The sequence below is a fragment of the Lepidochelys kempii genome, chromosome 7, assembly GCF_965140265.1.
Source record: "Lepidochelys kempii isolate rLepKem1 chromosome 7, rLepKem1.hap2, whole genome shotgun sequence".
Taxonomy (NCBI): domain Eukaryota; kingdom Metazoa; phylum Chordata; order Testudines; family Cheloniidae; genus Lepidochelys; species Lepidochelys kempii.
The window spans coordinates 64,858,389-64,872,978 of NC_133262.1; the positions used below are offsets into that span (position 1 = coordinate 64,858,389).

General features: G+C 40.6%; 1 protein-coding gene across 26 annotated transcripts in view; it reads right to left on the reverse strand.

The window, feature by feature from the left end:
- KCNMA1 (potassium calcium-activated channel subfamily M alpha 1) overlaps positions 1-14,590 on the reverse strand; it is an 855,266-nt gene that overhangs the window by 287,024 nt on the left and 553,652 nt on the right. For all 26 annotated transcript variants that reach the window (XM_073353218.1, XM_073353215.1, XM_073353216.1 and 23 more), the window contains exons 4-5: positions 3,505-3,598; positions 944-1,055 (exon numbers count right to left, since the gene is read on the reverse strand). In XM_073353218.1, coding sequence (XP_073209319.1) covers positions 944-1,055; positions 3,505-3,598 — 206 coding nt within the window. The remainder of the gene's footprint in view (positions 1-943; positions 1,056-3,504; positions 3,599-14,590) is intronic.

The window sequence follows — 14,590 nt, forward strand, 5'->3', positions numbered from 1 at the left end:
ACCATCAAACAACCATCTTGTTCTCGTCCATGACCCAAAACAATGGGGTACATGTCACTCAGCTTCTCTATAAACACATGCACTCCTGATGCATGTGGTTTATCACAGAGCAAAGTGGGAATTATTTGTGTGGGGGGGTCCCTTTGTTAAAAATAATGGTAACCATCACTGCATTAATTTCACTGGGAGCTTTGCCTGAAAAAGTACTTCAGGATTTGAACTAAAGGGGAAGCCTGTGTTTTGTATTAAGGATGGAAGAGCTTCCAAATAGTAGGCTGGCACACATTAATTCCATTAATATTTCTCTTGCCATCTCTGCTTTTTCCCCCATTCTTTCTCTATATTTCTTTTTAACCCTGACTGCTCAGCTTCATTTTGTGCCCTCTATTTTTACTCAACACCTTATTGTTCTCTCCACACCCTTAACCGTCTTTCCTAAGCAAAAGATGAGACCAACAACATCAGAATCTTTCCCATTGTTCAAGTGAGTTGGGCCAGATTAGTTCAAGTTTTAACTGTTTTTGATTTCATTATTGTATAGGTCAATGATTATTTATGGCAATGAAGGTCTATAAATGAATGCTTTGGATTGTCTGCCCAGGTTGTGAGCAGTGACAATTAAATCAAACTTACCTTTTAAAAAAGCAGCCTAATCTCAGACGCTTCTCCTTTCAAGCTGGTGTTCACTGCCATGCAAATGTCACACGATATCTCTCACAACCTCTCTTAGGGAATTGAACTTATGTATAAAGAGCAAAATGGGCCTGGTAAATGTCCCATGCAATATAACCCACCTGTCTGCTGAAATGGACAGCTTGCAAAGACAACATCTGTTACATTCCTTCACTTACTTGGGGTGCAGGACGAAGAACTGCTCTGTCAAACTGGGCCTGGTGTGTGTGTTTTGATATCAGCGATTAAAATGAAAAAGCCATTTACTTACCAAGCCAACTTCTGTTTAAATACACTGACACAAACACTGGAGGGACTGTGAAGAAATCTACTACCGAGTTAACTTCCAGCCAAAACCACAGCTTGTCATTGGCTGCAATGAACTAGAAAAAGAAAAGGGAGAAAGAATCAATTTATAAGCATGTGGATCGATCTGTGTGCAATATTCTCCTTTCTAAAGATTAAGTTCCAGTTTTACTTTAGGAGTTAGTGGAGCAACATTTAGTGTCCTCAGATCAATCACAACTAGACCGTGGTTTTATCTGGAGGATAAAACTATTACCTGACAACATTACCTGGCAAAACTAAATTAACAAAGGGAGGCCATATATCAAGTAGGGAAATGAAGAACATTTATGCATTGAGTTCTCAGACTTGTTGCGAGGAGACAGATTCAACAAATCATTCTTTTAGCATTTAGCAAGATTATTTCAGGTAATCTTTTTTTTATAAAAAGTCACAGGGGCAGTGGGGCGGGGGCGTTAAGTCAAACTGTAAATGAGACTTCATTCAAATGGAGTTTGCTGTTTGCAAAATACCCTGGTTTTACTATAATGGTATTGAATAGAAATGCTGTGAAAGTATGGTGAAGGTAATTCATTTAAATAATTAATAGCTCTCAAACAAATTCCATAAATGCAGCAGGATAAACTCCTGGGATAATCCTTATCATGCTTCAAGTGTTTGCATGCCGTCAGTGAGGTACTTGGCAATATTTTGTGCCTCCCAAAGCCATGATTAGCTCTTGAAAACCATAGCTCTATCATGCCTTATTGCCTGACTATCTGGTAATTCATTTAAATTTGTGTTTTGTCTTCATTATTTCTCCGTTGCAGCAAACTTGGATGCCGGCTGACTAAGAATTTACATAGGATGCATGCATGTGTTTGGACTCATCTTCTAGAGCTGTAGATATAGGAATATTTATACGATTGTGAGTTGCATTTCATTATTTCAGAGGGAAGAGATGGAGAAGGGTACCATTAAATAATGTTTCTTCAAATAACTTAACTTGCCAGTAAGTCTTCACAAAAGCACTTTAGTCTGTCAGACTATACTGAAAGAACTTCAAGTAGGAAATAATTTTTATATATCTAGCAAATTCACTAGTAAGCCAGTTCTGCCACCTTACTCAAGTTGAGTAAAAACTTATTCCATACTCAGCGTAAATCAGCATGGGTAATACATGCATAAATGATTCTCTGTGTGCAAAATGTGTCACAGACCTAAGAAGAGATTAGGACGCCTCTGAATTTGTAGTTGCTGGCAATTTACAGGTACTGTGTATTGAATCTATTCTGACAAGGAGTCAGAATATCTTGATGGTATAGTGGTCACCTTTAAAAACCTTAAATAATCATATCTTAGTATTTGGCATACATTCCATTATGTATTTGTGATGCAGAATGTGGGAAGTATAGATCATTTCAGTATTTGCAATATTTTCTAATCTATTTATCAAAGGGCTAATGACTGTATCTAGCCCAGGTCAAACTGAACAGATAAAATAACAACCAACCCAGACCTTTTGTTCAAATCACAAACCAAATTTTTTACTGGTTCCTAAAACATTGGTAAACTTTTTCTTAACTTTTTATTCTCAAACACTGCTGCACTTCCAGGTTCTGAGAAGAAACAAAAGCAGACATGCCAAAATAAAAAAAAACACTGTGTGAACCACAAACAGGATACAGAGGAAAGCTCATCACAGCATGTTTAAAAGATTTCCAGCCCAATTTTGCAGACCTTCAAATCTTTTCAGGTTCTCCCATCAGCATTAGTAGCCATGCAGTCCTGGAAAACTTCCACTGCTTCTGCTCTCACAGCTAGCAACAAGTAATGTTAATTTCTAGTGCAAAGCCCATTCCCCTGAATTTAGCCAAAAACCCCAGCATGCATTATGGGTACAATTGGCCCAAATATTTTTTGTAAATGACTAGTGATTTTAGGTACTTTGATTTTTGGATGCCCAACTTGATTCCCATTAAAGAGACCGGGTTTTAAGAAAGCGACCAATGATACATTTTCAAAATCAAATGTTCTCTAAGAACCTAGCACTTCGGACAGGTGCTAGATTGACAGCCTTGCAGAAACAGGATGCAGCAGTGAACTTCCCCATGCTACCTCACCAACCTGAAACTTAAACTGGAGCAAACACACTGAGGACCACAAGGGTAGTTCAATCACTCAGCCTGAGATTGCCAAGAAGGATGGGTGTTTAATGCCAGTTGTTGGGCAGTTTTGGTGATGTAGACATCAGTGCATTGGGAACTAGACTGAGATCAAATTCCACACTGGCCACTGTGCAGTATCAGATGATAGTGAATTGGCAGTAGTCTACATTGTCAATTGCAATCCCCTTACCCAGTCTCCTCACCGCTGTTACTTAGAGGCTCTCAGCCCTCAACCAAAATCTTTACTTACAGGTCTCAGAAACCACGTTAATTTCTTGCATCAATTGTCAATGAAGAGTTAGGCAGCTGTCAAATAATCTCCAAGTACAATCATTGCATTCCCTACCCTGAACCACTCAACATAATTCAAGGTACTTACACGCAAGCCGAAGTAGAGTAGGAAGAATACGTTGAAAGCCATGTCTATCTGTAACGTGAAATCTTTGTAGAAATTCTGGCAGGATTCTATTGGGCTATTTGAAAGAAAAAGAAATTGAATAAACTAGTGGCATCAGAGTGTGTGGAAAATGTCAAAAACTATTTTTTTTTCTTTTCCCCCCTGCTTTGTTTTGAGAAAGGCCTGAATGTAGGAGCTACCATTTTGTTTTCCCATCCCCCTGTAAAGTACAAGCAGGCATTTCCAAAAAGAACATTTAATTCATTCAGTTAGTCACTCATTCATTCCCAGTGCTCACATGTTCAGGTAACTACCTGAAAAGAAACATGCAGACATCTTAAGGAAAGACAAGCAGGAGAATACCTTGGGATCCCCTAACTCCACATTAACCCTTAAAGAACTGACTTCTTTTTATTTAACAACTACAGTAGTTTAGGAACTAAATCTAGCAGGCACACAATTACACTGAAACATTAAACATTTCAAATTAATGTCAAAACCTTAAAAACTCTAGTTGCTTATGAATACATCACCCATTAGCAACCTGGGGGAGTTTGTGTTGATAGGATTCCTTGTTTTCATAAAGATTTTTTTTAACATGGCTAGTTACATACTTTATGTACAGTACTATGACCTGAGTAGGAAAGCAGTATAGCCCACTAGTAAAATTAAACAACAACAAAATTGTGGAATTTGAAGCAGTACTCTAAGGGTTAATTTTTGCATGCAGGTTAATTAATTACCTTTGTGTGTGCAAGCAGACATTGCACATTCTAGCATATTATATTAAGAGTAAGGTAGGTCCAACTCCAAAGCATACTCTATACAAACTGGTACTTTATGACATACTTAGATCTACAGGCTCAGAGAGGTAAGGAAGGAGATCTTTTCTATGTATATAATTAAGTGATTTATTTTTGAAATTCCTAGATCAGATTAGGGAAGCCACAGAAAGGTCTTCAAGTTGCAGACCAAGGTAAACAGCATGTCCCAATATGTATAGCAAATGATCATTTAATCATCATAGTTATATAAAGAGGAAGGGGAAAATATACTTCCTAGCTGGAAAGTTCTCGATCATTTAGAACCTTGGAAAACACACTTTTAAGATAGAGATGCAGAATTTTCTTGGCTTCCCCAGTGCAAATAAATCACTGAGTGTAATACCAGTTAGTATAGTTGTACCTCTGCAAATATGATGCTGAATTGCTCAACAAGCAAGGTTCTAGGCATTATGAATGTCAGTAACCTAATTTAAGGCATAAAAGAAATTAGCTAGGCTACCAGGTCATTTTAGCATGCAGTCAAGTTCTCTCCATTTCTTGTATACACTACAGGTCAAACAAGTTAAGTATGGCATGCCCTCTCTTGACTTTAGATGCATAAAAATATGGCAAAAGTCTCCCTGACATACAGTAGCCTAGTGTTTTAAGAAACCTCAGTGCTGTAGGAAACTGTATTCAAAATGTTTATAAAGAAAGACTGTTTTGCTAAGATGTGAACATTATGAAACATACTACCTATATTATAGCTGAAAAAACTGATTTACAAAAGCAGGGAGAAAGAAAAAAACAGCCAAAAATTAATTTATGGTATTGAAATTTGCATCTGACACTCTACTCATACAGATTTAGTTACAAAGAAGGGGAGGATGTAAGCAAAGAACCAGTAAGTGCACCTTGTGTGAGGGCATTTTTGAGAGTAAAGGATCTTGTTATAACAAGGCAGGATATATATTTGAGTCACTATGTACCATAGCAACAAAACCCAAAGGAAGTACAATAGAAACAGGACAAATTATGCTGCACCAACACAGGGTCTGAGGACCTCTAGCTCTCAGTTACACCATTGCAAAATCAGCAGTAACTCCACTGAAATCAATGGAATTACACAGGTGTAACACCAGACAAAAATAATCAGGCCTATTGTCTTCCCCTCCCCTGCCACGTAGTGTTCAGAGTGCTTGCTGTTGGAAGAAGTCAGCCAGGGTTGCAGTTAATGCCTGCATCTCTGTACCACTGTCCTTTCCAGAAATCCATAAGATTTGTACAGGTTAGCTAATGCTAACCATGGCTTCTCGTGTTTCTGCAGCACTTAGCAAAATTCAGAACTCTGGGTGTTATCAAAATATAAATACCACCACTATTACTCATACCTCTCAAGTGTCCCTTATTTCAAGTCCTTCATTTTTAGTCCCAAAATTACTTCCATTGTACACAAATGTGGTGTCCTTTCACTTTTATTGTTGAAAATCATTTGTATCAGAAATGCAGGATCATGGAAAGGAAAGAAAGCTATTTACTCCAAAAATATGAATTCCACAGTAATTTGACTTTCCCGAATGAATGATGTAGGGTTCAGTCTTTGTCATCCATGGTGCCTTACCTTTGGGCCATGACACTTTGCTAGGTTGCTGATGATACCACTCCTAACTGTAACCATTTTCCTCCCCCGTGCTATAGAAAATACAATGTTACCACAGGTTCCTTTTTTCTCCCTCAAGTCTACAAACAGTATATAGTCCATGAAAAAGAAAAAAACTGTACAAAAGAATTCACCATGACATCCTGCAAAGGGTCAGCCTAGGAGAACATGTCCAACAGCTATGCATGGAGATCTTAAAGGAACCAGGGATAAGCACTCTTTCCGTTTCTCTTCAGCCAATAAAACATTAAGGGGCATCTTTTCAGTGTAATATGAAGAAAGTATCAGACTTGAAACTCCCAGTAACAATATGGGAGCTGTGCTTATCTCCCTGTACTCCAAGTGGAAAATGTAGTCCCAGAGTTACTGTTGCATTTTGTTTAGAAACAAAACAATTTGGTCAGCTCATACTAAAGGCTCCATTCTCCCCTCTGTACCTGGGCAGGATTCATATTTCCAGGAGGCATGAGATCATGTTAGAATTATTTCTTTTACACTGGAGTTATTTTTAGGAATATAAAAAACATACAGAATATTTTAATTTAGTGGAATTGAACGATGGCATACTTAATTTTCTACTCACTGACACAGGTGTAAATCAAGAGAAACTCCACTGCAGTGGATGGAGTTATATAACTCTAATACTGAGATTCAGACTTGAGATTCAGGCTCAATGGCAGAACATCTAACCCCATCAAATCTGAACTAATTTTGTCATTCTAATTGCAACATTTATCTGCTCCCCAAAAGCCTGGCTCTATTATGCTGATCTGAAGATGGTTCCAAGAAGCCAGCAACAGCAGAAGCAGCTATGGCTCATTGCCTCTTCAGAACAGACACACACAGCACCTGTTTCATATTACACACGGACATGCTCCTGACAATTTACCAAGGGGCTCTGTAAGCAGTTGCACTCACTGCCGTAGCACCCACTGGTGTCAGAGCATGGCATTGCAGGGTCTTCTTCTCTAGTGACTCCTATTAACAACTCCTTTGGCCCTATAATGGCCTGTCTTTGATTACATCTTCCATAGGCCAGCCCTGTGGCCAGGCCACCTCATTCCAGCTCCGTCCCCTTCTGCAGTAACAGAAGAATCCACACCAACATCCAAACAGAATATCCTTCTGCTCCTCTTGTGCTACACTGAAAATCCCTGCTTTGCAGTTCCTGACTCCCAGGCATTGGAGAGTTGTATTTTGCTCCTTTGGCAAAGCACTGCCTCCCAGGGCTTACTCCCTGAAGGCCTTTCCTCCTAGCAGGTTTTCCCATTGCTTCCCCTCTCCTCCCCAGGGGCTCTGGCAGCTTCTCTCAGGAACCTCCCTATTCCTAACAGACCCTACCCCACAGCCTCCCACAGGAGCTTGACCTGTTCCCTGTGGTTCTCCATATCCTGCCTTCAGCAGGCCCTTCTCAAGACGACACTTACCTTGTTCTTCTTCCCTGGGTCTCCGCCTTCACTGAGCTCTTTTCCCATACTATGTAGTCCTCCCTGACCCATTCACAACTGGGACCACTGGTTGTAAGTAGATCCCCTGATCTGCATCAGCTGGGAGATGATTGCTACATAGCAAGGCAGGGCACAACTCCTCTGAAAGGGCCAGGCAGCCTCTGATAGGCCCCAATTGCTTCCCATCCCATTTGCCTGTAAAAACTAGTGTACAAAAAATGCACATGCTACAGACAAGAGAATTGTAAGACTGGTGGATCTATCCAAAAAAGTGAATGTTCATATTAAATTGCACATTGCTGGAATTGTTTGAACTGTGTTACCAGAAATAAGTGCTAGGCTGAGTATGTGGAGAAGTAGCAGTGTCCACCTTGAATAACTTGAAGTGGCAAATATCTGGTTTGACAGGCTTGGAGTCTCTCTCTCTCTCTCTCTCTCTCTCTCACACACACACACACCCCCAACCCCTTCCTATTTGGTTCAATCTGACCAACATTTTTTGTTCTACCAAGGTATTGATGTTATGCCTGCAGATATATGTTTACAAGTCCCACAAATAAGGCATCTACACCAGAGACCAAACCACTACCCTGAACCTAACTTCAACTGATGGCAGAATTTTAACAAGGGGTTCCCAGGAGCCCCCCAAATCCCTGGCAATGCAATGCTTATCACAAAGTTCGGGGTGGAATGTGGCATACCTTGGTTAAATGGAAGAATAAAAGACTAAATCTGGGTTTTCTTTTACTTACTTCCACAACAAGAATCAGGGATTTCCTTAATTTTACTTCTCATATTCACTTTCCTCTGATTTGGGGAGCCCTGACAAGAGACTATTACTCTGTGCCTGTTCTTAGATCACTCATTTCCCTTTTGGGATGGAGGGGAAGGGGTAAAACATTCTAATGTTAAAGGCTTTTTGGGTAGGAAGGGGGCCTGCAAGCTGTGTATAAAGAAGAAGCCTCATGAGAACAGGTTTTCATGTGAAATGTATAGTATTGTCTGGTTCAAGCCAGGTTGAAAATACCACAAGAATATCCGTTTTCACAGTATTTCAGTGCTTGATTGAAAGCCATGGAGCCCATGTGTTTATCCACAGGATGGGTAAAATATGGGCATGATCAGAGCATGCTCCATCATGATGCTACAGCACTGTTGCTTAGCCATGACCTAGGAAGACCATATATAGTGGGAAGAGGAAAATTCAGTCTCAATTGGCCCATTCAATCCTTATCTCTTTGCGGAGCCAGCCAATCATGCTGACTTTTTGGGGGGAGTTATTGTGAGGTAGATACCTAACGAATGACAGTAGCAGTTGATCACCTCAACCCAGGCCAAATTGAAACTGGTGTTCTATATCTCATTACTAAATCTCTGTTATATCTGTGTCTGGGGCCAGGGGAGTTTTTTGGGTCTTTTTAGAGGGATTAATTCCACCAGCTGTCAGGTGAAACTGCTAGTTACATTTTATTTTTATTGTTGTAATTTGTGGCATAGGCACCTAGATAGGTGCCCGTTTTTATTTTTGTATAAGTTCAAAGAATACAGAAAGAAATAGTGAACTTTAGAAAAAATACAAATAAAATAAAAGTACTAAAGTTTTTTAGCTTTCAAGGCATACTTAACTAATAAATATAACTGAGTGAACAGTGTAACACTGTTGCAAAAAAAGGAAACATCATTCTGGGATGTATCAGCAGGAGTGTTGTAAGCTAGAAACAAGAAGTAATTCTTCCGCTCTACTCCATGCTGATTAGGCCTCAACGGGAGTATTGTGTCTAGTTCTGGGTGCCACATTCCAGGAAAGATGTGAAGAAATTGGAGAAAATCTAGAGAAGAGCAACAAAAATGATTAAAGGTCTAGAAAACATGATCTATGAGGGAAGATTGAAAAAAATAGGGTTATTTACTCTGGAGAAAACTGAGAGGGGACATAACAATTTTCAAGTACATAAAAGGTTGCTAGAAGGAGGAAAGAGAAAAATTGTTCTCCTTAACCTCTGAAGATAGAACAACAAGCAATGGGCTTAAATTGCAGGGCGATTTAGGTTGGACACTTGGAAAAACTTCTAACTGTCAGGGTGGTTGAGCACTGGAATAAATTGCTAAGGAGATTGTCTTAAAAATCTCCAGTGATGGTGACTCCACAAACACTGGTCAGGGTTGGTCTAGATAATGCTTAGTCCTGGAATGAGTGCCGGGGACTGGACTAGATGGCCTCTCGAGGTCCCTTCCAGTTCTATGATTCTATTACCTCTGCCCACTGATATAGTTATTTACTATTCTAAGTATAGGATACAAACTGATCCCAGTTATTGTAATGTGACCATTGATCATTATTGTAATGTAGTACAGTATTTCAAATTCTGTGTCTTAGGATGTTAAATATAGCTACTGGAGCTTGCTGCAATAGGGGGAAAGATGGAGGAAAGGCATTGCATATTGTAACTAAAACCTACCTAGAATCCACATGACAGGTTTGGCTTGGAAGGAAAACACTAGCACAGGGCTGCAAGAAATATTTATTTGCTTATGAAATTTACATTAAAAAGATTATATTGGTATTATGAGGACCATTTCACAGAGGTGCTGAACTCCCCCAATTCCCATTACAAAACATAGGCATGATTCTGCAAGACTTTAAGCACCACATACATTTGGAGGAAGTCTGACCTGGCAATGTCCCCTTAAATCCATTTATACATTTTGAGGGAGACTGAGTTAAGGTTAAGGTGATTGGTTTAAAGGTTTGGGTTCATTTTTTGTTTGTTTGTTTTTACTATGTTTCAGTGACACAATATTAACATGAAACTTGCCAAAGACGAGAATTATCATTTATGAGGGCAGAAGTTCATCTGAAGAAGTGTGTCTTTGCTTACTCTTACCCTGGATAGCATCACATACCCTGGTCAGGTACACCAAGAATAACTACTTAGCAAAGACAAGCAAATAATGAAAGACAAGAACCCGCTGTGCAGTTATAAAAATGGACTCTTAGCAAGCAAATTTTACATCCTGGTGAAGTAAATATCATAATTAAAATAAATCAGAATGAGACTCTCAGTAAGAATCTAAAGTGTTGGACAGCCATAAGGGACATGACAGATTTTCTTTTTCTTTTCTTTTTTCTTTAATTCAAGTGCCTTTCATTTATTAACCATGTTTTCTGGACCAAGCAAATTTCCTTAATTGAAAAGCAAACATTGCTTTCCTGCAACACATATATTAATTGATCTGTTCTAAATGCAAGCCAGTTAGTTAAGTGGCTAAGTTTGGAAGGCCTCACTTTAAAGCCTGACTCAATAATTTCTCCAGCGCCCCAAGGCTTTTAATTATTTCTCTGATGGACCAACATTATATGGCCAAATAACTGGGAAGTCTCCTCATTGATGGTGCTTTTAGGTACCACTACAAAGGATATGTAGGAAGGGGCTGTTTTCTGTCAAAAGGAACACTTGCCATTTGGATCAGAACAATATTTTAAACAGAGGAAAGAGAGGACCCACCATAGCACAAATGATACATACTCGTATCTAAGAGCAACGTAGCAGCCCCTAGGACTGGGATCCATTGAACAAAATGTTCACATGATAAAAAGCTCAGGGCTCTACATTTACAAGTATTATCTTCCTCTTGTTCATCCTCTGAGATTAAGCATAAATGACACACACTCTTGCTGTGACACAATCTTTTATCCTAAGACCCAATTACTGCTGTTTTTAATTTACAAAATCAGGGTCAGATTCTGATCTCATTCATTCCGGTGTAAATCTGGAGTAAGTCCACTAAAGATAATGGAAGAACTCCATTCTCCACGCTGTTCTAGAAGACAGCAGAATCTGGCCCTGGGTTGAACAGAAGCACATTTAGGACTCTGGTAAAGGGATGTGTTTATTTCTATGGTTACAGTATTTTCTAAAATATGATTCAATGCAGGGAGCTATAGTTTAACCCAGTTAGTAGAAGAGGCCCCAATTATGGTCCCACTGAATTCTATGGGTGCTTTGACACCCACGCTCCTTATCCTTCCTTCATCCCTTGCTACGGATGCTGACACTAACATTCTCATTTCCCACAGGCTCGAATCCCTAGACTACATGTTTGAATTCTCCCCATTCTGTTTCTTGCTATTGCCAAACCCTGTTGTTTCTTTTTTTACACAACATATTTTTGTCGCCACAGCTAAGACACTGGCCATGCCCTCAATGTCTCTCTCCCACCTGGGTTATGCAGCTTCCTCCTCTTTGGAGGAAGATATTTCCCATCTCTCTCCACTCCAGTTCTTTCAGAGTGTTTCAGCTGAAATCAAATTTCATGCCCACCTCTTGGACCTTCTCACTCTCCTCTTCAAAACTCTCCACTGGCTCCTCATTGCCTAATGAAATAAAGTTTAAGTTTCTCCTCCCCACCTTAAAGACTACACAGTACTGCCCCATACCAACATCTTCCCCAGCCTACTTCCCCACAGCTGGAATCTCATTCCTCCCTCGCGTGATTCAAATTCCTCTTGAAAATCCATTAATGCCAGGACACTAATCCACACTTCAGCATTACACCATCATGTGATGCCTTTACTCACCCAATTAAAAAACAAAACCAACAACAAATATCTTCTGGGTCTCCAGTGTGTTTTTGATACATGTACAATTGACTTCATGTAAATTGCAAGCTTCTTGAGACAGCTCCTCTCTCCCCCGCTCCCCAAGAAAACAAAGCAAGATCTTGTCTTTATTTCCCTTTCCTAACATAACATCCCCTTCTACCATTTATGGTCTGGCACAGTACAAACTGGCACTAGAAAAATAACCTTCTAGGTCTAACCTGATTAAAAAATGCATCTCGACTCATCTCTGCAGATGCTATTCCCCATGAAGAACTATTACAATATGTTACCAAGTTCTCAGGGAACTGGGAAAGCTTGATTGACTTGTGGCAATTTCTTCTAGGTAAAACAAACATTGTGTTTTCACCTTACTATAACAAATAAAGGTACAGAAAACAATAATGCTATTAGGAAAAAAACAAAATATGATCGTTAATAAATAAATCCATATTACTGAGTGTATCTCCTATGGCATAAATGAACTGGTCTTCATGAAATCAAGGCCAAAACCACACATCTTTGTTTCATGTTCTTTCACCCATATCACTCAAAGAGGCCACTTTTATGCTAAACCAGTATGTATAGAATTCATTTATCTTTGGACTTGAGTATCTATAACAAAGCTGCATTTTTATCAGCAAACAGACTAACAAAACCATCAGTTTTTAGGTTTTAGTGGTTAAATTCTGCCCATTATAAATTTACTTCAGCTGAGTTGAGTAAATGAGAGTCGAATTGGAAAATAAATCAAAACATGAATGGGAAAATTATGACTCCAATGTGGGTGCAGTAGAGGAGAAGAGGCTGCAGACAGACTCTTTTCCTTTCTCCCTTTTTTGGAGAGGGCAGATACAATGCAGCAATCAGCGTTCCCTACCAGGGGCCACTATCTATTCAATTGTCATCTTGCTGAGGCAGGGGCCACATCTTGTTCTGTGTGTGTGCAACGTGGAACACCCAGGAATACTAATGAATATCAAATGCTGTAACGAAATAATGATGGGATCCTTTAGGTAACACTGTGGATAAACAAGAACGCATACTAGCAGCACCCTGTGACTAATATCCTACCACAATCTCCAAATACATTAATGGTGATGGGACACATTTTAGATGAACGATTCCCAAGTTTTCACACACAACGGTGAAATGCACACAGCCCGGGGAACTGAGAAGAGAATTCAGTTGTACTGGGGAGGATGGAAATTGGGAACCTATTCAAAAGACAGCTGCGCTGCACATCCTGTTTTGAGCTACTAAATCTACACAAGCATAGATTCAGAAGCACACCCCACCCAAACCAAAGCTGACATTTATGAGGCTGGCAAAGGGCATGGTGGGGCAAGGGATGTAGAGACTCCCTGCACCTGTCCAGTTGCTCTCCCCACAATTCTCTCTCTCCCACAAAAGTGCAGATCTATTACAGGGCTTGTGAGTGTGGGGGCATTATTCAGGTCCTCTACCATATATATATATTCACCATGGTTAGTATTTTGATAAGAGTTGCTCTTATCCCGCAGGGTGGGTATGTTAATAGTCATTCCTGTGCTTATGGTCTTTGAAAGGTTATTCCTGTTACTGTAGCCCTCTCCCACATGTAAAACAAGAAGAACCCCATTGCACTCCACTAGTTCCAAGCCACGGGATTCTCTTGGCCAAATTCCGTGGTGACAATGTCATGCAAGCTGCATGTTGGGTGTCAGAAAACAGATACAAGTGGCAAAGTGGTGTAACTCAGACCGATTCATCATTCTGGAAGTGGGTGACATTAATGCAGATTACACATCAAGGGGGATGAAGTGGCTCCAGTGTGAAAAAACAGGCTCCCAAACTTTAAGTTGCACCAAAATCCACACAGCCAAATTAAGTTGGTGTGTTTTCCGTGTAACATACAATACAGTACATAGTCACTTATACCTATTTTCTAACTATCTTATACTAGGTGCCTGATTCTCCTCTCACATGCACAAGTTTTACATTGGTGTAACCATAGACATGGGAAGTAGGGGTGCAGTGGGTGCTACAGCACCCCCAGGTTTTGCGCCTGGCGTTCCGGCCTCTGGTCCCAGGTCCCAGTCGCTGGCCTCACTGCTGCCCGAGGGCCTGCCCGACTGCTGGCCCCACACCCGGGGGCTCTGCTGCCAGCCCAGGGTCCCAGCTGCCAATCCCAGGCTCCTGGCCGCCGGTCCCACATGCAGGGTCCAGGCTGCTGTCCCGGCATCCCGGCAGCTGTCCCAGCGTCCTAGCAACTGTCCCCACGCTGGGGGCTCCACACCTGCCTCTACCTGTGGCCCCAGCCTCTGCCAACTTACCCCTGCACATGTCCCCACCTCCCGGAGCCATGGTCCTGCTCCTGGCCCCAGCTCTAGCCTCTAGGGGGCGGTGAGGGGTGCAGACCAGGATAAGAAGAGCAGCACCCCCTGGCTTGAAGTAGTTTCCATCATATACAGGGTTTACAGTTCAGTTCAATGGCTTTCAGCACCCCCATACCAAAAACTGTTCCAGCCTCACTGGGTGTAACTACTAGGACTTTAACTGGGTTATTCCTGATTTATACCATTTTTAGTGACCTAACAGTCAGGTGCTAGCTGCT